General features: G+C 44.1%; 1 protein-coding gene and 1 long non-coding RNA gene across 6 annotated transcripts; both read right to left on the reverse strand.

The window, feature by feature from the left end:
- Positions 1-284: 284 nt before the first annotated feature.
- Positions 285-7,629, reverse strand: LOC123133236 (uncharacterized). Its single transcript, XM_044552758.1, has 3 exons — positions 7,207-7,629; positions 7,047-7,106; positions 285-675 (listed from the first exon to the last, which is right to left on the reverse strand). The coding sequence occupies exons 1-3, from the start codon at positions 7,486-7,488 to the stop codon at positions 505-507; spliced, it is 513 nt and encodes a 170-aa protein (XP_044408693.1). The 5' UTR covers positions 7,489-7,629; the 3' UTR covers positions 285-504.
- Positions 7,630-9,708: 2,079 nt separating this feature from the next.
- On the reverse strand, positions 9,709-17,582 carry LOC123133247 (uncharacterized). Of its 5 annotated transcripts, none has more exons than XR_006465209.1 (6): positions 17,173-17,582; positions 16,976-17,083; positions 16,777-16,883; positions 15,922-15,984; positions 14,810-14,895; positions 9,709-9,823 (listed from the first exon to the last, which is right to left on the reverse strand). It is a non-coding gene; the product is annotated as an uncharacterized lncRNA (long non-coding RNA). The 5 variants fall into 5 exon arrangements; XR_006465207.1 differs by lacking the exon at positions 9,709-9,823 and adding an exon at positions 9,837-10,746 and having other exon boundaries at positions 17,173-17,581; XR_006465208.1 differs by lacking the exon at positions 9,709-9,823 and adding an exon at positions 10,763-11,670.
- Between the last annotated feature and the right edge of the window lie 3,847 nt (positions 17,583-21,429).

Raw genomic sequence — 21,429 nt, forward strand, 5'->3', positions numbered from 1 at the left:
TCAAGGTTTCATTTACATACCTAATCATCACAAAAAAATGCAGAACTAGACTAACTCAAGGATAGAGTAGAATTCACAAGCGGTGATATTTATTGGGTTTGTACAAGACCGGACCAGGGTGGCATCCTCTTCTTTTCTGGGGAAGCGTATTGAGTGAGTTTGCTGACGCAGCGTGGTCAACCAGCGCATAGTATGGCCGACCAGACGGTTTGTCCCCCTACGGAAGATAGAACATAGAACGGGCCAAGAACACACACCGATGCGAAGGAAACGGGAAACTCCCAAGACGCAGAATTTCTTTTTCTTCTCTATTTTTAATGGGAAGATGCAGCATTTCTAAAAGCCCACATAGGGTACGTAGTCATGCCAGAAGGTAAAACGTGCAGCTTGAAAAATTGCTAAGAGCGAGTGTATGACAACTAAAGAAAAACGTCCGAAGAAATATTGAACCCCAACGACCAGAGCACATCGTGTGCACTCAGCGCAGGCACGACGCTGTGAAGCTCACTCGCTGGCTTGGACGTCTGCTCCTTCTCCCGAAACAGCAGCAGCATCCTCCTTGTCAAAGTCCTCGAAGCTGAGGCTCAGAGTTTGCAGCTTGAAACCAACTCCCTGGATGGCTTCCACCAGGTTTGAGGCGACCCCAGTAGCTTGGACTGTTGTCGCCTTCGTTAACTGCAGTTGCTCCAGCAAAAAACATACATCAACGGTGATAATGTATCGCATCACGTTAAGAAATAAAATGGCATGATTAGAACATAGATAGAACTTTAAATAAAATTCGCTTCCATAGCCATTGAGGCTCTTGAAGCTGAAATGGAATGAATTATTTGTACACATAATGCAGATATTACGGAGTAGAGGAGAGTCTCTTAAAAGTGAGTACATGCATATTAATTTGTTCTACAACAACTGTAATGTGTGTTAGACATGTCACGTATGTGCATTGGAGATATTGTTAGGAGGTTAGGTTAGAGATCTCATTTATCTTCTTATCTCCTTATCTCTCTAAACCTCCCTGTAATCTCCTCTGATCGGTTAAGCCTCGAGCTACCGCACGTTGTATCGACCATGCTATCAATATATATCACGCGGGTCTCCTGTATGGAGATTGAGACGCTTCTATCATTCTCCACATGGTATACAGAGCAGGCTCTTCCAATTGCATGCCTCCCACCTCTCGACACCCATCCATCTTCTTCGTCCCCAACCCACGCATCTCCTCTCGCCGCCACCCATCCCCTCCACCATGTCTTCCTCAAGCGCTGCCGTCTCCTCCACCCTCAATTACAACACCTCTGAACCACTTACCCGGACGAACTACGTTCTCTGGAAAGCTCAAGCCCGATCCCAGATACTGAGCGCTGGCCTCTATGGCTACATCGACGGCACCACCGTCGAGCCTCCCAAAACCCTTACCACCAAAGACAAAGACGGCAAAGATCATGTCACTCCCAACCCTGCCCATACCCCCTGGCTCGTCCAGGATCAATAGATCGTTGCGTATCTTCTGCGCAACCTGTCCAAGGAAGTTCTCATCCAGGTCGCCTCGCTTGAGTCCTCCCACGCCATATGGACTGCCTTGGCCACCATGTTCTCCGCTGTTTCGCTGTCTCGTGCCAACAATCTTCGCGCCGCACTCACCAATGCTCAGAAGGGCTCCATGTCCGCCTGTGCCTACTCTGGCCAGATGCGCTCTCTCCGACGAGCTCACCGCGGCGGGCAAACCCCTTGGAGAAGGGGAACTCATCTCTTTCATCATCGCAGGGCTTGACATGGACTATCAACCCATCATCTCCGCTCTCGACGTCCGCACCGAGCCCATCACGGTTGATGGCCTCTTCTCCCTCGTGGCAAACTTCGACCAGCGCATGGAGATGTTCCATGGTGCTGGCAAGGGCGGCTTCAAGTCCTCTGCCAACATCGCCTCGCGGGGCCGTTCTGGTGGTGGAAACGGCGGCTACCGCAAAGGCGGGGGTGGTGGCTCTCGCGGCGGCGGCGGCGGCTACAACGGCGGCGGCGGCTACAACGCTACTGCTGGTGGCTCCGGCGGTGGCGCTCCTGGAGGCTACCACATGGCGGGCGGAAACGGCGGCTACCCTAACCCTAATCCTGGTGGCGGCTATGGCTACCACCAGAACGGTGGGGGTCATCAGGGGGGCTCTGGTGGTGGCGGTGGCCACTTTCCTCAGAACCAGAACCCTTCTGGTGGTGGCGGCTACAACCGGCGAAACAACAACAACAATCGGCGCCCCTTTCAAGGGTATGAAGGGTATGAAAACAAATGTCAAATATGCAAAAAAAAAAAAAACCATATTGTAAAAGACTATGATTGGCGTTACGCCGATGACAAAAATTCCTAGAAAAAGAAAGTTGCAGCTGCAGCCGACGTGTCTTATGGCGTAGACACCAACTGGTACATGGACACGGGTGCCACCAATCACATCACAGGCGAGTTGGACAGGCTGACTATGCATGAGAAATATCGTGGCCATGATCAAGTCTACACTGCAGCAAACGGTGCAGGTATGGAAATAAGTCATGTTGGTCAATCCTTTATCAAAACCCCACACAAAAACCTTGAAATCAATGACATCTTGTATGTTCCTAATGCTTCCAAAACTCTGCTATCTGTTCATCGTATTGCTCTTGACAATAATGTGTTTCTAGAGTTTCACCCATTCTTCTTTTTGATCAAGGATCAGGTCACGAAGAAAGTTCTCCATAGGGGTGTCTGTGTTGAAGGCCTCTATGCTTTGCTTCCCAAGTATTGCCAGAACAATAAACAAGTGTATGGTGCCATCAAGCTTTCTGCTGAAAGGTGGCACAATCGCTTAGGTCATCCTTCTTTTTCTACTGTTCATCAGATCCTTAGTAGAAATAAACTCCCGGTTGTTGGTGAGAGAAACTTAGAAACCATTTGTGATTCATGTCAACAAGCAAAAAGTCATCAATTGCCATATCCTGTGTCTACTAGTGTTTCCACTAAGCCTTTACAACTTATTTTTTCTGATGTGTGGGGTCCTGCCCCCACCTCTGTTGGTAGACACTCTTACTATGTAAGCTTCATTGATGATTACAGCAAGTATACATGGATATATCTCCTTAAGAAACGTGCTGATTTGTTCCAAGTTTTTCACAATTTTCAAGCTCTCGTTGAACGCAAACTTGATAGCAAAATTATCTCTGTCCAGTCGGACTGGGGGGGGGGGGGTGAGTATGAGAAACTTAAATCTTTTTTTCAAAAGATAGGTATCTCACATCACGTATCTTGTCCCCATGCGCACCAACGGAATGGCTCTGCTGAACGCAAGCATAGGCACATCGTTGAAGTAGGTCTTGCTATCTTAGCTTCTGCTTCAATGCCACTAAAATTTTGGGACGAAACCTTTCTCACTGCCGTGCATCTCATCAACATGTGGCCTAGTCGCACTATTTCTAATGCAACTCCCACTGAACGTCTCTTTCATGTCACACAAGATTACACCACACTTCGCGTTTTTGGGTGTGCCTGTTGGCCAAATCTTCGTCCCTACAACACTCGTAAGCTTAGTTTCCGGTCTAAGCAATGTGTCTTTCTTGGGTATAGCGCTCAGCATAAGGGGGTCAAGTGCTTAGATGTTTCCACCGGACGTGTGTATATCTCACGTGACGTTGTGTTTGATGAAACTCAATTCCCTTTTGCAAAACTCCATCCAAACGCCGACGCCCTTCTCCGAAAGGAAATTCTTCTCCTTCCTCCTCAGTTATCCGGCGTTCCGTGTGAGGGTGATGATATTTGTACTGATCCAACATTGACTAATCCATCACCTATTGCACCTGAGTTTTGTATTTCAGCAGCAAATGGCGCAGAAAACACTGTTTCAGCAGCAACAGAAGAGGCAACAGGAGATCCCAGCGAATCCTCCTCGGGATCGCTGCTGGGCCCAGGCAGACTGCCGAGTCAGTCCCGCCCGGTCGCGTCGCGCCTTCCCACCGACCCGCCCTCCCCACGTGCGGTGCACCAATCGGCTGCAGGGGGCAGCCCGACCAGGCGGTCTGCGCCGGATTCCCCGAGCGAGGCGCGCCAATCACCTGCCGAGGACAGCCCGACCAGGCGGTACGCGCCGATCCCGCAGGTCTACTCTAGGCGGGCCCCTGCGCCTGCATCGGCTAGCCGCGGCACGGTCCCCGCGTTTGATTCACCCGGATCTTCTGCGGCTGCCTCTGATGATCCTTCCACTGCAGCTGCCACAGAAGATCCCGCGCTGTCGAGCGGATCTGTCTCGGGATCGCCAGGACTGTGTTCGTCGCTGTCGCCCGGATCGTCTACGGCTCCTCAGCCGCGGCCTCGTACGCGTCTACAGGCAGGAACCATTCATCCAATTAATTACAAGACTAAATATGGTTTAGCTACTTCCATTGATTCCACAGGTGAACCTCGGACTGTCACCGATGCTCTTGCTGATCCTCGCTGGAAACACGCTATGGATGAAGAATTTAGTGCTCTGCAGAATAATCATACATGGCATCTTGTTCCTTATCATCCACGTTACAACATCATTGATTGTAAGTGGGTTTAGGGGTCATCAGGGGGGCTCTGGTGGTGGCGGTGGCCACTTTCCTCAGAACCAGAACCCTTCTGGTGGTGGCGGCTACAACCGGCGAAACAACAACAACAATCGGCGCCCCTTTCAAGGGTATGAAAATAAACACAAACCGTCTCATGTTTGTAAACTTGACAAGTCCCTCTATGGTCTCAAGCAAGCTCCCAGAGCATGGTATTCACGTCTGAGTTCTAAACTGCTAGCTCTTGGGTTTATTCCCTCCAAGTCAGATACATCATTGTTCATTTACAAGAAGTCACATACTATCATTTTTGTGCTTATTTATGTCGATGATATTATTGTTACAAGTTCCTCTGATAAGGCAATCACAGCTTTGTTGCAAGATTTGCATTCAGATTTTGTGCTTAAGGATCTGGGAGATCTTCACTTTTTCCTTGGCATTGATGTGAAGCGGAACAGTGATGGTGGTCTTCACCTCTCTCAGGAAAAGTATGCCACTGATCTTTTGACCAAGGCTGGGATGAGAGATTGTAAACCATCTCCAACTCCCCTTTCTAGTGCAGAAAGATTATCACTTGCCGAGGGTGTACTCTTGGATCAAGTTGACATTTATTGACTGCAAAAGAAATGTCAGGTCGTGTAAGTGTTAAGTACAGAAGTTTGGTTGGAGCACTTCAGTACTTAACACTTACACGACCTGACATTTCTTTTGCAGTCAATAAAGTATGTCAGTTTCTGCATGCACCTACCTCAGCTCATTGGACTGCTGCTAAGCGGATTCTACGATATGTGAAGAGTACCTTGAGTGTTGGACTTACTTTCAGCAAGTCCTCCTCTACTCTTGTTAGTGCTTTTTCTGATTCTGACTGGGCAGGTTGCTTGGATGACAGACAGTCCACTGGTGGGTTTGCAGTTTTCTTTGGACCTAATCTTATCTCTTGGTGTGCCAAGAAGCAAGCAACAGTGTCACGATCTAGTACTGAGGCAGAATACAAAGCACTAGCCAATGCAACAGCTGAGATCATCTGGGTTAAGGCCATGTTGAAAGAACTTGGAATACATGCTCAAACACCATGTCTTTGGTGTGATAATCTTGGTGCCACATATCTTTCTGCTAATCCCGTGTTTCATGCAACGACAAAGCACATTGAAATCGATTATCATTTTGTGAGAGAAAGAGTTGCAAGCAAGGAGTTGGACATTAGATTTATTCCTTCAAAAGATCAAGTTGCAGATGGGTTCACAAAAGCTTTGGCTACAAGACAGTTTGAAGAGTTTAAACGTAATCTCAACTTGAGAAGTTCAGATTAAGGGGGCGTGTTAGACATGTCACGTATGTGCATTGGAGATATTGTTAGGAGGTTAGGTTAGAGATCTCATTTATCTTCTTATCTCCTTATCTCTCTAAACCTCCCTGTAATCTCCTCTGATCGGTTAAGCCTCGAGCTACCGCACGTTGTATCGACCATGCTATCAATATATATCACGCGGGTCTCCTGTATGGAGATTGAGACGCTTCTATCATTCTCCACAATTTGTTGTTACTGGCAAGTGGCAACCAAGCTTAGCCCTTTTTTCCTGTATTTTTGGGCTAACAGAACACTGAGAAAACTTGAAAATAGATATCACTTGGTGAAAACAGAAGTTCGTCAGCAAATCAATGTGAACTGTTCTACATCCTAACCATTTGGACTTTTGATCTTGATCTGGTTTTCAAGTTTTAACTAAATATGTCTTGCAAATGCTTAAGTGAAAATTCAGACAAGTGCTTAAGAAATTAACTAGTCCCTGCACATTGTTTTCCAATGTGGTAAAAAAATATTAGTCACCCAACTGATAATTTTGTTGCTGTACTTTCCAGGTGCCCTGAGCATAGAACCACTGCAAATCTGCAAGGAGCTTTCCTTGTCCTCACCACATTGTACGTTACGGCGTTTTTGTTTGTAAAATCTTGTAACTAAGAATCACTTTATAAGTAATGGATATAAAAATATACAGCGCTGCTCTCATCTCTCATGATCATATATGAATGGTTAATCTAGTAGCAATATAGACAGGATTACAGATCTGGCTTGCAGAGATCTCTGTATAGCTAATTGTGTTTTACTTTCTTTGTTGATTCTTTCAGATAACTGAGTGCCAAACAAACAAAAAATTAGACATTTGTGGATTTTCTTTTTCTTAGGAATCTCCAGGAATTTTTTTTGTTCGGGGCTACAACTAAGAGGCTACTATCTGACGATAACGTCCTCTCTGCTTGCAAGACAAGTCTATTCTTGTGCTTGCAGATAGTACACTTCTCAGAACATAATGTGCTCGGCGAATAGACTGATCACATGGACGTACATGTTTACAAAATTGGGATAATGGTCTGAGCATATGCTGCAGATAGATATTCCACGCAAAAAGAAATGCATATATAATTATATATACGTGCACAGTGAATTACTAGGAGCAGTTGACGATGAAAAATTAGGAGCAGAGGGGGGCAAATTTTACCACAACACTTCCGATGCCTTCTTCGATGAGCACCTCCAGGTCACTGACGCCGTCCATCCCCTACAACACACACGCACATGTTTATCTCAATCGATGGTTGATTTACCGGCCGACGTTCATCGTCCATCCCAATCAGCAATAAATCAATCAGTGAATGCACCTCGAGAGCCTGGGTGATCTTGGGGATAGACCTCTCCTCCATGGTGCCCTCCGCCTTGAAGTAGAGGATGAGGGACTCGGTGGTGTAGGCGGGGGCGCCGGCGGCCTCGGCCACCTCCGCGGTGGCCGCGCGGACTACCTCCAGGCGGCCGCTCCGTCTCCTACTCCTTGGCGCGGCTCCGCTGGCGACGCAGGAGAGCTGCAGGGAGGCGCGGCGAGGGAGCAGGGGCGCCGCGGGCGCGGAGCGGAGGAGGTGGGTGGAGGCCGGCGACGACATCGTCATCTCTTCTTTCCTTCAACGGCTCTTCCTCCTCTTATCCTCGAATGCTTCACTCCTGAAGCTTATCATTTGCCGGGATCTCGCTCGACTCGTCCTCGCGGGGCCGCGGGGCCTGTTGAGGCCTTGAGCGCGCGTCTGTACCTCAAGCGAGGCCGGCCCAATAGGATCGCGTGGGTCGCTACGTTTCGTTCGTGTTTTCCTCTCATTTTTTCTTCTTTATTTTTTACTTTTGTTTATATATTTGAAATATAAAAATAATTAATTCAAAATCTCAAAGTATTTTATCACGCAAAGAAAAAAAATTCACGCGTTTCAAAAAAAATTGCGACATTTAAAAAATGTGCGTGCATTTCAAATTTTGCTTCAGAAATTTAAATAAAATTATACAATGTAAATAAACATATGCGTGATTTAATAAAAAATTATACCATTAAAAAAAGTTCCCAAAATTCAAAAATATGTTCTCAATATTCAAAAAAAATAAAAAATATATTTAGGTAAGTAAAAAAAATTATGAATATTCAAAAAAATGTTTGTGGCATTTTAAAAAAATCTAACAGTTAGCAAATGGTTTGCATGTTTAAGAAACATGTTCATGGCATTTACGCATAATGTTCAATGTGTGTTAAAAATATTCATCGTGTATCAAAAAATGTTCAACATGTATTTGAGAAAAATGTTCAACCCATAAATGGAAATACTCAATGTGTATGTGAAAACTGATCATCATGTATATGAAAAATGTTCTATGTGCATTTGAAAAATGTTTGCGTGTATTTCAGAAATGAAGGAAAAAATGAAAGGAAAGGAAGACAATAATAAATAAATGAGCACAAAAAAAAAGGAGAAAATCGAAAGGAAAAAAATCGATATAGAAAACACGTAGAAAAGAACACGCGAAATTTTAGATAGTCCAAACCGGTCCATAGCTTTCTAAAACCGCTCCCACAAAAACCACAGAACACACCTGGGTCGTCATGCTAGCGGTGCTAAGGGCGAGACAAGATGAGCTACCGCCTCGTAAAGAGTGAGATATAGCTATCGTGTTGTTTGGTACACATGGGATTGGGACCAGGGATGGAGCTTAGTTGAAACAAAAGTGAGCGGTGGTCTGCCTAGCCTTGGGCCAAATCATTGAATAAGGTGAAACTGGGTTCGAGAAGCTAAACTCGTGTGTTTTTCTTCAATCTGGCCCGCCCAATAATATTTTGGTACCTCCACCACTGCTTTGCGAGGGCTTTCATGGGATTTTCCCTGTTGGGCTGAAAAGCCCAAAAATACCCAGAGTGACGTTTTGGACACATGGTTTGATAGGATCTGCCTCGTTCTATCTCGTGAATTCCCTCCATCGAGGTGGACCGGGCAGCTTCGACCTTCCTTCGACCGAGGTAGATCTGAGACGATGCACACTACTGCAAAGTAAAAGTGCATTTAGTCCCTGGTGGTATTTTAATGTGATGACAATGTGGTTAGTGAGAATCTAACAGTTAACAAATGGTTTGCATGTTTCAAAAACAAGCTCATGGCATTTACGCATAATGTTCAATGTGTGTTAAAAATATTCATCGTGTATCAAAAAATGTTCAACATGTATTTGAGAAAAATGTTCAACCCATAAATGGAAATACTCAATGTGTATGTGAAAACTGATCATCATGTATATGAAAAATGTTCTATGTGCATTTGAAAAATGTTTGCGTGTATTTCAGAAATGAAGGAAAAAATGAAAGGAAAGGAAGACAATAATAAATAAATGAGCACAAAAAAAAGGAGAAAATTGAAAGGAAAAAAATCGATATAGAAAACACGTAGAAAAGAACACGCGAAATTTTAGATAGTCCAAACCGGTCCATAGCTTTCTAAAACCGCTCCCACAAAAACCACAGAACACACATGGGTCGTCATGCTAGCGGCGCTAGGGGCGAGACAAGATGAGCTACCGCCTCGTAAAGAGTGAGATATAGCTATCGTGTTGTTTGGTACACATGGGATTGGGACCAGGGATGGAGCTTAGTTGAAACAAAAGTGAGCGGTGGTCTGCCTAGCCTTGGGCCAAATCATTGAATAAGGTGAAACTGGGTTCGGGAAGCTAAACTCGTGTGTTTTTCTTCAATCTGGCCCGCCCAATAATATTTTGGTACCTCCACCACTGCTTTGCGAGGGCTTTCATGGGATTTTCCCTGCTGGGCTGAAAAGTCCAAAAATACCCAGAGTGACGTTTTGGACACATGGTTTGATAGGATCTGCCTCGTTCTATCTCGTGAATTCCCTCCATCGAGGTGGACCGGGCAGCTTCGACCTTCCTTCGACCGAGGTAGATCTGAGACGATGCACGCTACTGCCAAGTAAAAGTGCATTTAGTCCCTGGTGGTATTTTAATGTGATGACAATGTGGTTAGTGAGAATCTAACAGTTAACAAATGGTTTGCATGTTTAAAAAACATGTTCATGGCATTTACGCATAATGTTCAATGTGTGTTAAAAATATTCATCGTGTATCAAAAAATGTTCAACATGTATTTGAGAAAAATGTTCAACCCATAAATGGAAATACTCAATGTGTATGTGAAAACTGATCATCATGTATATGAAAAATGTTCTACGTGCATTTGAAAAATGTTTGCGTGTATTTCAGAAATGAAGGAAAAAATGAAAGGAAAGGAAGACAATAATAAATAAATGAGCACAAAAAAAAGGAGAAAATTGAAAGGAAAAAAATCGATATAGAAAACACGTAGAAAAGAACACGCGAAATTTTAGATAGTCCAAACCGGCCCATAGCTTTCTAAAACCGCTCCCACAAAAACCACAGAACACACCTGGGTCGTCATGCTAGCGGCGCTAGGGGCGAGACAAGATGAGCTACCGCCTCGTAAAGAGTGAGATATAGCTATCGTGTTGTTTGGTACACATGGGATTGGGACCAGGGATGGAGCTTAGTTGAAACAAAAGTGGGCGGTGGTCTGCCTAGCCTTGGGCCAAATCATTGAATAAGGTGAAACTGGGTTCGGGAAGCTAAACTCGTGTGTTTTTCTTCAATCTGGCCCGCCCAATAATATTTTGGTACCTCCACCACTGCTTGCGAGGGCTTTCATGGGATTTTCCCTGTTGGGCTGAAAAGCCCAAAAATACCCAGAGTGACGTTTTGGACACATGGTTTGATAGGATGCCTCGTTCTATCTCATGAATTCCCTCCATCGAGGTGGACCGGGCAGCTTCGGCCTTCCTTCGACCGAGGTAGATCTGAGACGATGCACGCTACTGCCAAGTAAAAGTGCATTTAGTCCCTGGTGGTATTTTAATGTGATGACAATGTGGTTAATGAGAATCTAGCAGTTAACAAATGGTTTGCATGTTTAAAAAACATGTTCATGGCATTTACGCATAATGTTCAATGTGTGTTAAAAATATTCATCGTGTATCAAAAAATGTTCAACATGTATTTGAGAAAAATGTTCAACCCATAATTGGAAATACTCAATGTGTATGTGAAAACTGATCATCATGTATATGAAAAATGTTCTATGTGCATTTGAAAAATGTTTGCGTGTATTTCAGAAATGAAGGAAAAAATGAAAGGAAAGGAAGACAATAATAAATAAATGAGCACAAAAAAAGGAGAAAATCGAAAGGAAAAAATCGATATAGAAAACACGTAGAAAAGAACACGCGAAATTTCAGATAGTCCAAACCGGTTCATAGCTTTCTAAAACCGCTCCCACAAAAACCACAGAACACACCTGGGTCGGCATGCTAGCGGCGCTAGGGGCGAGACGAGATGAGCTACCGCCTCGTAAAGAGTGAGATATAGCTCTCCTGTTGTTTGGTACACATGGGATTGGGAGCAGGGATGGAGCTTAGTTGAAACAAAAGTGGGCGGTGGTCTGCCTAGCCTTGGGCCAAATCATTGAATAAGGTGAAACTGGGTCTGGGAAGCTAAACTCGTGTGTTTTTCTTCAATCTGGCCCGCCCAATAATATTTTGGTACCTCCACCACTGCTTGTGAGGGCTTTCATTGGATTTCCCCTGTTGGGCTGAAAAGCCCAAAAATACCCAGAGTGACGTTTTGGACACATGGTTTGATAGGATCTGCCTTGTTCTATCTCGTGAATTCCCTCCATCGAGGTGGACCGGGCAGCTTCGACCTTTCCTTCGACCGAGGTAGATCCGAGACGATGCACGCTACTACCAAGTAAAAGTGCATTTAGTCCCTGGTGGTATTTTAATGTGATGACAACGTGGTTAGTGAGACTAATGATAGTTATTAAGTTTAATTATGTCAGTTCATTGGTCTCTCGAGGATTATCTTATGGAGAGGTTGACCCCACCCCCCTCCCCCCTTAAAAAGGAAAAAGGCGTGGTTATTTGAAGACTCAAGAGTTTTCATTTTTGTTTTCTATAGTCATAATAAGACAACCGGATTATTCAGAGGGGTCTGAGGTGCTTGGGTAAGGAGTGAGATCGTGCAAAACATACACACTATCCATCATATACCTACCATTGTTTCAAGCCCTAAATCGCACCTCCTTAGTGCCATTGGTCTGTCTATCGCGTGTCTACGTACTGATGGTTCTTTGTGCAGAGGCTAGTATTCTGTTATCTTTTAATTTTCGTGAAGTTGGTGTCTATGTGGTTAGTAACTTGTCTTTTTATTTTATGAATGAGAAATGTATTCCCGTGCAAAAAAAAGTACGTTATGTAGATCTTTACGACTACGAAGATCTAATAGTTGTGATATGTTTAATTAATATCGATCATCGGGTGAAGTGCCGGATGCCTTACTTTTCCTTTGATTCTTTAGCCCAAAAGGTTTCTTCGTATTAGGAATTTAGTACTAGTACATTGGATGGGAATATCTGAAGTTTCTTTTTGCGTCACAGTATTCAATCCATGCATTAAAGCAGCACGTTAAGATAATGCCAGAAATATTTCTTTGATAAACCAATAAATGCTTATCAAATAGGTATTTATTACTACCTCCATTCTTAAATATAGGATGTATAGTTTTTGGCACGAAAATTAAAGAACACACATGGAGGGAAAATTTCACAAGTTTTGGACGACATTATACATGACTAATTGACATAAGAAAATAGAGGAGCTTGCGTGATATAACGAAGTGTAAACAAATCCCTCAAAAAAATTATCCAAACGAGGAGTGCAGCGCAATACACCTTATATTTCGGATTTTTCTCAAAAATCTATACACCTTATATCAATAAACGGAGGAAGTACTAAATAAAATCCTTTTTCTTAGAGCATCTCCAACAGCCGCGTTAAACAAGCGCCGCGCCGCAAATTTATCTATTTTAGCGCGCGCGCAATCGCTAGTGTGTCTCCAGCGCACCGCACGCGCGACATATAGAGTTGGGCGCGCGGTACGAATCGCTATCGCGCGCTGCGTATTTGGGGCACCTGCTTCCGCACGCGGCACCCATGAGCGCTCGCGCCGCACTTTCTCCCCCGCCCCACCTTCGCCCCGCACGCGCCGGCGCCGGCGAGCTGACCTGATGAACGCACGCGCCGGCACCCCCCTCACCCCATCCTACAGTCGCGAACCCTCCAGCGCCGCCGCCGCTGCAAACCCTAGTGTTGGGAGCGTTGGCCACGCCTCCGCCGGAGCTCCTCCGAGCATCGGCCTCGCGCGCGGCCTCTAATCCGTAAGCATAGTTCTTTTAGGTCAATGCGTGAAACTAAAGTTCAAGCCCGTGAGCTGATTTTTTTGCTTAAAGTGGCATTACATGGGTTGCGGTTCTATGTAAATAGTATATTATTCCGTATAATTAGTGTTTGGATAGGAAAGCTGAACAATTTAACGTTAGCTAAGTTTGGCAAATGATCTGTGCTTAGAAAGAATATGAGCACGACTAAAGATCTTTGATTGTGATTTTTAGGTATGATTAAAAATGGAATGGTTACGCTCAATTTAGGTACAATTTTTAGATGGACGCGACTAGCCAGCACCCGTTGGCTGGCTAGTGTTCCAGGGCACACACCCCAAATTAGGTAGTAGGCCTTTCCCCGTATCCAACAGGCAAACCAAAAAGGAAACAAACAGTCCCCCGCACACATGGCCCCCAGGGGAGAATCTGACATGATCGTAATTTTTGCTCCGTGTAAGGCACATGCCGATGCACCAGACACCCGTCTCGCCTCCTTACCCCAGTCGTAGCCCCCCAAACATGCCCTTCTCCGTTTGTCCTCTCCTCCATTGCCACAACTGATGCCCCCAATTTTGGTGGTCATTGATCTAAGATTCAGGTGTTCCTGAATTCCCCAACCCACAACCTCCTCTTGCCCTCTTTCAACGAATCCAACACCTGAAAAAGCGAGTTTCCATCTTGATGTGCCTTCTAATACGCCTCCTCTTTTACAAAACTATGTGAAACCAATGGTGTATCAGTGAGGGAATATACAAACAACATGGCAGTTAAGGATCTGGAACTAAGGTTTCTGGCATGCAAAAAATGTGTCTTTTTTGGGCAAGTTAATATGATATGCAGGCAAGTCTGGAATGATTTTTAGGCAACTCGTGCTGAAAACACGGGCAAAACCCTCTCTTAAAAGTACAGTTCTAGTTTATGCTGGGATTTTTTGCAAGTATCTGCACAAAATTGTAGGTTGCGCCAGGCTGTTGTTTTTTGGTTGATCTTCAAGCTTGTCAAAGCTGTTGGGCGAGTTGTGTATATGTGTAGGCAATCAGGGAGGAAAAAAATGCAGTCAACTCATGTTTCTTGTGTGGTAGAAAAATAAATTAAGGAAAAAATAAGTCTTGAAAGTTACAGTGTTTGGCTGTTACTAGTGAATTTTTGGGCAAATATCTCCTTAAACTACATGTTGCTCAATTGTAGCAGTAGCTAATGTGTTTTGTTGTGAATATTGCTACTGGATTTTGGGCCATGTATCTTTCTAAGGCTTTATTGTAATTGTAGTTATTGTGTTTGTTGTGCTTCTAGATGTTCACATATCTAGGCAAGTTTCTATAGTGTTTGGGCAAGTAGGGAATGGTTTAGAGGCAACTCATGTTTATTTGGTTGTGTGAAAAAAGAAACATAACCCTCTTGAAGTTCTGGTTTTAGCTTTTGATTTGGATTTAGGACAGGTATCTCATGGGGCTTATGCTGTGTTTGCAGGTGAAAAAAGAAATTGATTTATTGGCCACCCATGGTCAAAACCTCGAGGAGCAAAAAACAGATAAAAAAGTTTTCGCCTTTATATGGGTTTCTTCTAAGCAAAAACTTGCATGTAAAGTTCAGGCAAAATTGACCCATATTTTGCTTGCACAATATTTAACTAAACCCATGAAGGTTTGATTTTTCCTCACCTTGTTCATCCTGATTGCAACTGTTTTTTCAGTGTTTTCCTATCTTTTCTTCCAGCATGAGCAGCTAGTGTTGACTTATACTGCACCTGTTGCGAGAAAACGGTAAAAAGGAATTAGTGAGCAACTATAGCGATGTTTTAAGCAAATCAAGTATTGACAAAAGGCTAGTCCTGTCAGTACATGAAAACTGTTCCGTTTTCCTTTCTCCAGTTACTGGTTGTCGTACATCCGGAGAAATCCCCTAATGTGTTTCTTATGTTGCATTTTGTACTAGGAATGTGTTGAGAAAACAAAAAAAGAGCAGACAAATTCTAGAGTTTGTTTAAGCAAAATCAGAGGTGGCAGTAAGCAACTCTTGTGTGTTCGCGCATGCTAGAACTTGATGCGTAGGGGAAAAAGTGTGAGCAACTATAGCGGGTTTTTAGGCAAATCAAATATTGACAATAGGCAAGTCCCGTCAGTACATGAAAACTGTTTCGGTTTTGCTTGTCCAACTACTGGCAGTTGTACATTCAGAGAAACCCCTTAATGTTTTTCTTAGGTTTCTTTTTGTACTACAAGTGTGTTGAAAAACAAAAAAGAGCAGCAATTTCTAAGGATTGTTTAAGCAAAATCAGTGTTGCCAGTAAGCAATCCCCGTGTGCTCGTGCATGCTAGAACTTGATGTGTTTCGGTTTTTGACCTGTAGGCTTTTGTTTGAGAAAAAACACCAATGAACAACTCCTATGTTCTCCAGAGTGCCAGAGACTTAATGTGCAAAAAAGGTGTGAACAACTACTTGAGCACTTGTAAGCAAAAAAAAGTGGGTTGAAGTAAGCAAATCATGTATCCCCTAAAAAAACTGTAGGAAGGTAGTGATGTTGTTTAAGCAAATTCAGGCTACCATTAAGCAAAAATGTGTAGATTTGTTGGCATGTATTGACATAACCACTCTTTCTTTCCTTAGATTTGTTTTGGAACCATAACTGCGTTAGGAATAAAAAACCAGCAACTTATTGTGGTTGTTTAGGCAAAACAAGTGTTACCAACGAGCAACTCGTTGTGTGCTTATGGGTGCTAGATTATCTATATAGTAAAACAACTAAGTCTCTGGAGCAGGGGTGAGAGAGTACCTGGTAGAGGTTTCCTTACTTGGGCATTACTTTGATGGTTTGAAAAGGGTTTTTTCGTGGGTCCTATGAAAATACAAAACAAAAACAAAAACACAAAATTTAGTTGTCACGCTACACCCCAAAAGGAATAATAAGTGCAGTTATGTGACTAGAAAATAGGGTACATAGAGTCGGTCACAAAAAATGGTGAACATAGACAACCTTTTAGTATTACCGAGTACCGACGCAACTTATGTCCCAGTACTAATACTTACACACGAAAACAACACTCAGAATTCACAGCAAAAAAATGATGGTTGCATGTACTTACAATTCTAAGCTGAACGACTATTTTTATAAATTGCCTACAAAGGTACGACGAGGCAGATTGTGTTGTAACTTCAATCAATATGCTTACTCTAGTAGTTTTAGACAACTTGAAAATCAGCCAATGTGCAATTTAGCATGAAATTTAGGCAAAAAATATATTGTTGAGGCAAAATACAAATTTAGGCAAAATTCATACTAATTCGAGGCAAGTGTTTATTCCATTAGTTGCTTCACATTTGTATAGTACTTGCTAAGTTCAGTCATTAATCGGGTTGCTCTGTTTTCCGCAAAAAAAAAATCAGATTGCTCTATAGAACACCCTGTTCCCCTCGCCGTCCCCTCTCCCAATGAGCCCGACCGAAAGCCAAAATCCATGTTATGGAGAAATCAGTGCTGAAATTGATTGAATCTTGCAACTACTGCACCAAAACCAACACCTGAATCCCTTGTTTCAGATTATGTAGTGCCCATGGTATGCATGTCTTTTGACACCAGCCATAACCATGATGATATGATGTTGCGAGCAGTATGTAGGAGAAAACTTACCCGGTCCGTTGGTGTACAAGAAGCGGAGCCGTTTTCGGCGATGTCAAAATCAAGTATCCTCATTTCAACTGAACTTAACTGAAGAAGTGGAATACACCTAGCTAACTCTGTTACACACATGCATGCATTTAGACAGTATAATGCAGTATGTATGCATGCAATAAGTAGATCGATTAAGATGAGGTGACATAATGCTTACCAAAGAAAACAGAGACGACCCTGAAGGTGGAGCGTGTCAAAACGCACACCTTGTGACCCTCTGCTTGCATCCGTGCGTGCGTACAGGCGTCTAGGCGTCAGATGCAACCTGGGGATGGATGCCGAGTGAATGAACATCAGTAGATGGAGTAGCATATGTACCGTATAGGAGCTTTTGTAGGGGCGCTGTGATTTCACCCCTGCTGGCCTAGGCGGGCCGGGGCCGCCGGCGCTGCTCCCGTTGACTCCGCCGGGAACCTGCCCCATAAGCCGGCTCACGGTCGGATCGTAAGCGCCAGCGGCACCACCCAGGTCTGCACCTGCACGCATGGCAGCAGCAAATGCCTCGACGACGACCGATTAGGAATGTCATGGAAAACTTTTGGGGGCAGATGGGGAGGACCGGCGAGGACGGGCGGGCTGGGGGCTCACCGGCAGTGCCCGCGTGTGGCCGGCCTCACACGATGGCTACCCCCCATGAATCCGGTGCGAAATCGCGGCGAAATCGCGCCGCCCCTGCTCGTCGTTCTCTCCCGACGCAAGTAGAATGGGGAATTTGGGGGAGCGCGGGCTGCGAGGAGAGACCAGCGTAAAACCTGGTGGACGAAGGTGTGTATGGTGGGGCCTAGCACCGCTGTCTCTTCGGCCGCGCCACGTCCGCTCCGACCAGGGAACACCTGGCGGCACCTGAAGATGCGCGATTAGGAGCCACCTGATCGCGCGTGCACCGATGGATTTCAATCGTGTGGCTGTCGCGGGCGTGTGCTCGCGCGAGCAAACGAGCACTCGACCACTTTTGAGGATTTAGGTTTTTAGATATAATAGTTATGATTTGTTTAGATAGATACGTATCTCTACTCCTACTGTCTCAGTTGGTAGATCGCGTTCCGGGTTTTATTTTCGTCCCACTTCACCCGGTCTTTTTTGGTACTTCTTTGGTACTTGCTCCCACCTCCCGCTTAGCCGAGATGGTTTATTTTCGTACTCCCTCCCACCTCTCAGGTAGTTCCCTCCACGCAAAAAAAATCGAACCAACCAATCTCTACTCCTAATGGAGCAGTTGGTAGTCTTCGCCGGTCAATTTTCGTCCCACCACTTTCGTCCGGTTTTTTTCCGTAGGTTAATTGTCGTAGATTTTTTTCGTCGCCTCCCCCACTTCATCGGTTTATTTTCACTTCACCCTCTCACACAATGAAAAAAACTGAACGGATCAGAACTTTCCATACCGACGCAAATTATTTAGTAATGTCTTTATGTAAAAGAATCAATCACAATCAATCTTTAAAGATCAAATCTAAATTAATTAATCTTCATAACGTTTGTTTCCTTTCGAATCACGTCCATAACTTTCCTTCCTTGTTTGGGCAGAAACTGTTTGGTAGCAGAGATTAGGAAGCTTCCTATGAGTGTAGTAATAGGAAGTATTTTTTTTCTTGATGATTCGTTTCCATGCATGATGATAGTAAATTATGCCAACATTCACCACTATTTATCAATGTCATTAATCGTATCCATTTCTACCAGTTTTAAGGGAATCTGCTCGCTATGTCTTTTTTAAGGGGATCCGCTCGCTAAGTCTTCGTCGCATGTTATTTTCACAAACAATCTCTACTCCTAATGGAGCAGTTGGTAGCCTCGTACGGTTTATTTTTGTCCTCCTCCACCTCCCCTGTGTTTTTTTCATCCTCTCTCCCACCTCCCAATTTCGTTGGTTTTTTTCGTCGGTTTTTACTCGCCCCCTCCCACCTCCCAATTTCATCCGGTTTTTATTCGTCCCACCTCCCACCACCCCCTCGTACTGGTTCTTTTTCTCTCCATTCTTTCCTTGCAAACCAATAATTTCCTAACATACAAAAGATCACGAATCTATCTTTCCTTACCCGAACCAATCGCGCCCTACATCAGTGCATTTCTTTATTAAGAAAACTAACACGTAAATCTTAACGCATTGTAAACAAATCCCGTTATGGACCTAATTAATTTATTATGGAATCTATACGTGGTCACATTGGTTTTTTTTCTCTCCACTCTTTCCTTGCAAACCACTAATTTCCTAACATACAAAAGATCACGAATCTATCTTTCCTTATCCGAATCAACCGATCCCTACATCAGTGCATTTCTTTATTAAGAAAACTAACACGTAAATCTTAATGTATTGTAAAGAAATCCCGTTATGGACCTAATTAATTTATTATGGAATCTGTACGTGGTCGCATCTCTCCCCTCGTGAAAAAATCGCATCCATCTCCCGTTAAAAAGGAAAAGAGAACATGAACGATCAATCCCACACCCTGCATCTCAGTAGCAAAAAATCGCCCCCGCCTCTGCTACTACGCCTCGCCGTGTGCCCGGCTCGACCCATGCCTCGCCTGCATGGCTGGACGCCGCCGTCTCCACCGCCACATACAAGAAAACGGTGGGCAGAACCATCCATTCAAATCTTCAAATCGCACACCCCCACCCTCCTCCGCAATCCCTAGCCCCGCATCACCCTATCGCTTTCTCGCCTCTCTTTCCCCTCGATGTAGATGGTGCCGAGCGGCGGCCTCGAGCACCGGCAGTGCCGCCCTCTCTATCTTCGCTGCGTCGAGAGATGGGCCGAGGCTATCGTCGGTTCGCCGCCCATGATTGGGCCGCCTCCGGTTGTCGCGCACCACCGGCTCCACCTAACGTGCCCGACCCTCTCCGCTTTCGACCTTCCGATGACCACATCCCTCCGCGCCTCCATCCATCATCCACAAGGCCACTCCCTGCACCCACCCTCCTAAATTCTCCATACCGGCGGACAATCACCGAAGATCCAAGTTGGCCCGATATCAATTTTCTTACATGCTTTCTTTATCAGTTGGTGATGGGAATGGGTTCCAATTTCTCTCTCTGACTGTGGATTCGCAGGCAAGAAGCGCTTCTACATGCATCCTCCTGTCGGTCCCTAAAGTACCAAGGTAAATGGTTGATGTTGCGTTTGTCTAGGATGATATATATTGGCTCTGTTCCGGTTCATCCGAGCAGTTTGGTGACTAATTTACTGGTAATTTAATTATATTAATTAAATGAGTCGGGTGTATCGTCGTGCATTTATCTTGCCAGTAATGTTCTGTGATGCTTTGATGCACTTTGGGAATTGGTTATCTTGTCTTCAGTGCAGAACATTTGTTTATTAATGCATGAGAAGAATCCTTGTTACTACCTTGAGCCTGTTTTATAATCCATATTGTTATGCACTAGCGCTTGTGCGTGTGAAATAGATGGATTATGGTCCCATACCCAATAAGATGGATATGTGCGTGTGTTAGAGAGAGAGAGAGGGAGAGGGGGAGAGAGAGTGAGGAGGAGGGAGGGAGAGAGTGTGTGTGAGAATTTGATGGTAAAAAGGTCGTCAATGTCACTTGATATGTATGAGAATATTAAATGTAATATTAACATAATTGATATTGAACTCTTAAAGTTAATGTGGCCCCGTTGCAACGCATGGGTGTTCTTCTAGTATTTTAAGGTTGTGATATGTTTTAGGTGTAATAACTACATAGATCCATTTTTCAAAACGAGGTAATTATGATCCTTTTATATACATTTATATAGATCTAATATTTGTTACCACATGCTTAGGTACACTATATGCAGATCTTTACGATTAAGGAGATCTAACAGTTGTGATATGTTTCTTTAATATCAAGATCCACAGGATGAAGAGCCGGATGCCTTACTTATTCGAATCTCTAGCACAACCATTTTTTCTCTTGGTATTATGCTTTTAGTAATACAGTAGTAGATTGGATGGCACTACTTGAAGTTCTTTTTTCTGGCAGTATCTGTTTTGCAAGTCGGTATTTAATACTCTCTCCGTCCGAAAATATTTGTCGTAGAAATGGATATAAATAGATGCATCTAAAACTAAAATACATCTAAATACATTCACTTCTCCGACAAGTATTTTCGGACGGAGGGAGTATCACGCATTAAACAACAAGTTATGATAATGCTGGAAATATATACCATATTAAAGGAGACCCGAGAAGTAAAGGATGAAGTAATTAAGCACTAAAGATTTCGAAACCGATATCTTGCGTGCACCACACGTGTCCATGCTGCGCGCATCAGTTTCGAATTCTTGCAGTTAAGCGTTTCTCACGGCTGATATAAAAGGGTCACGGAATAGGGGCTGGGAGAACCAGACCACAGAGTACCAGACTGGAGTAACTAGTGCTGCATACACGGCGCCGGTGGACGGATCAAAGAGGCATAGAAAGGTACGGAAATTATCCTTGTTGTAGTTAAATATAAATCGAATTGTGCTGATAGACCATATACGTGTCTCGTTTGTTCTTACAGTACATGGGTGGCTCGCTTTGGCTTATTTCTTGTGTTGTTTCTTAGGAAAACCCTTTATAATTCCATTTTTCGTTGTTGTTCGGAATTTATGAGATGATGAATTTAGACTTTATTACGGTA

The sequence above is a fragment of the Triticum aestivum genome, chromosome 1B, assembly GCF_018294505.1.
Source record: "Triticum aestivum cultivar Chinese Spring chromosome 1B, IWGSC CS RefSeq v2.1, whole genome shotgun sequence".
Lineage (NCBI taxonomy): Eukaryota > Viridiplantae > Streptophyta > Magnoliopsida > Poales > Poaceae > Triticum > Triticum aestivum.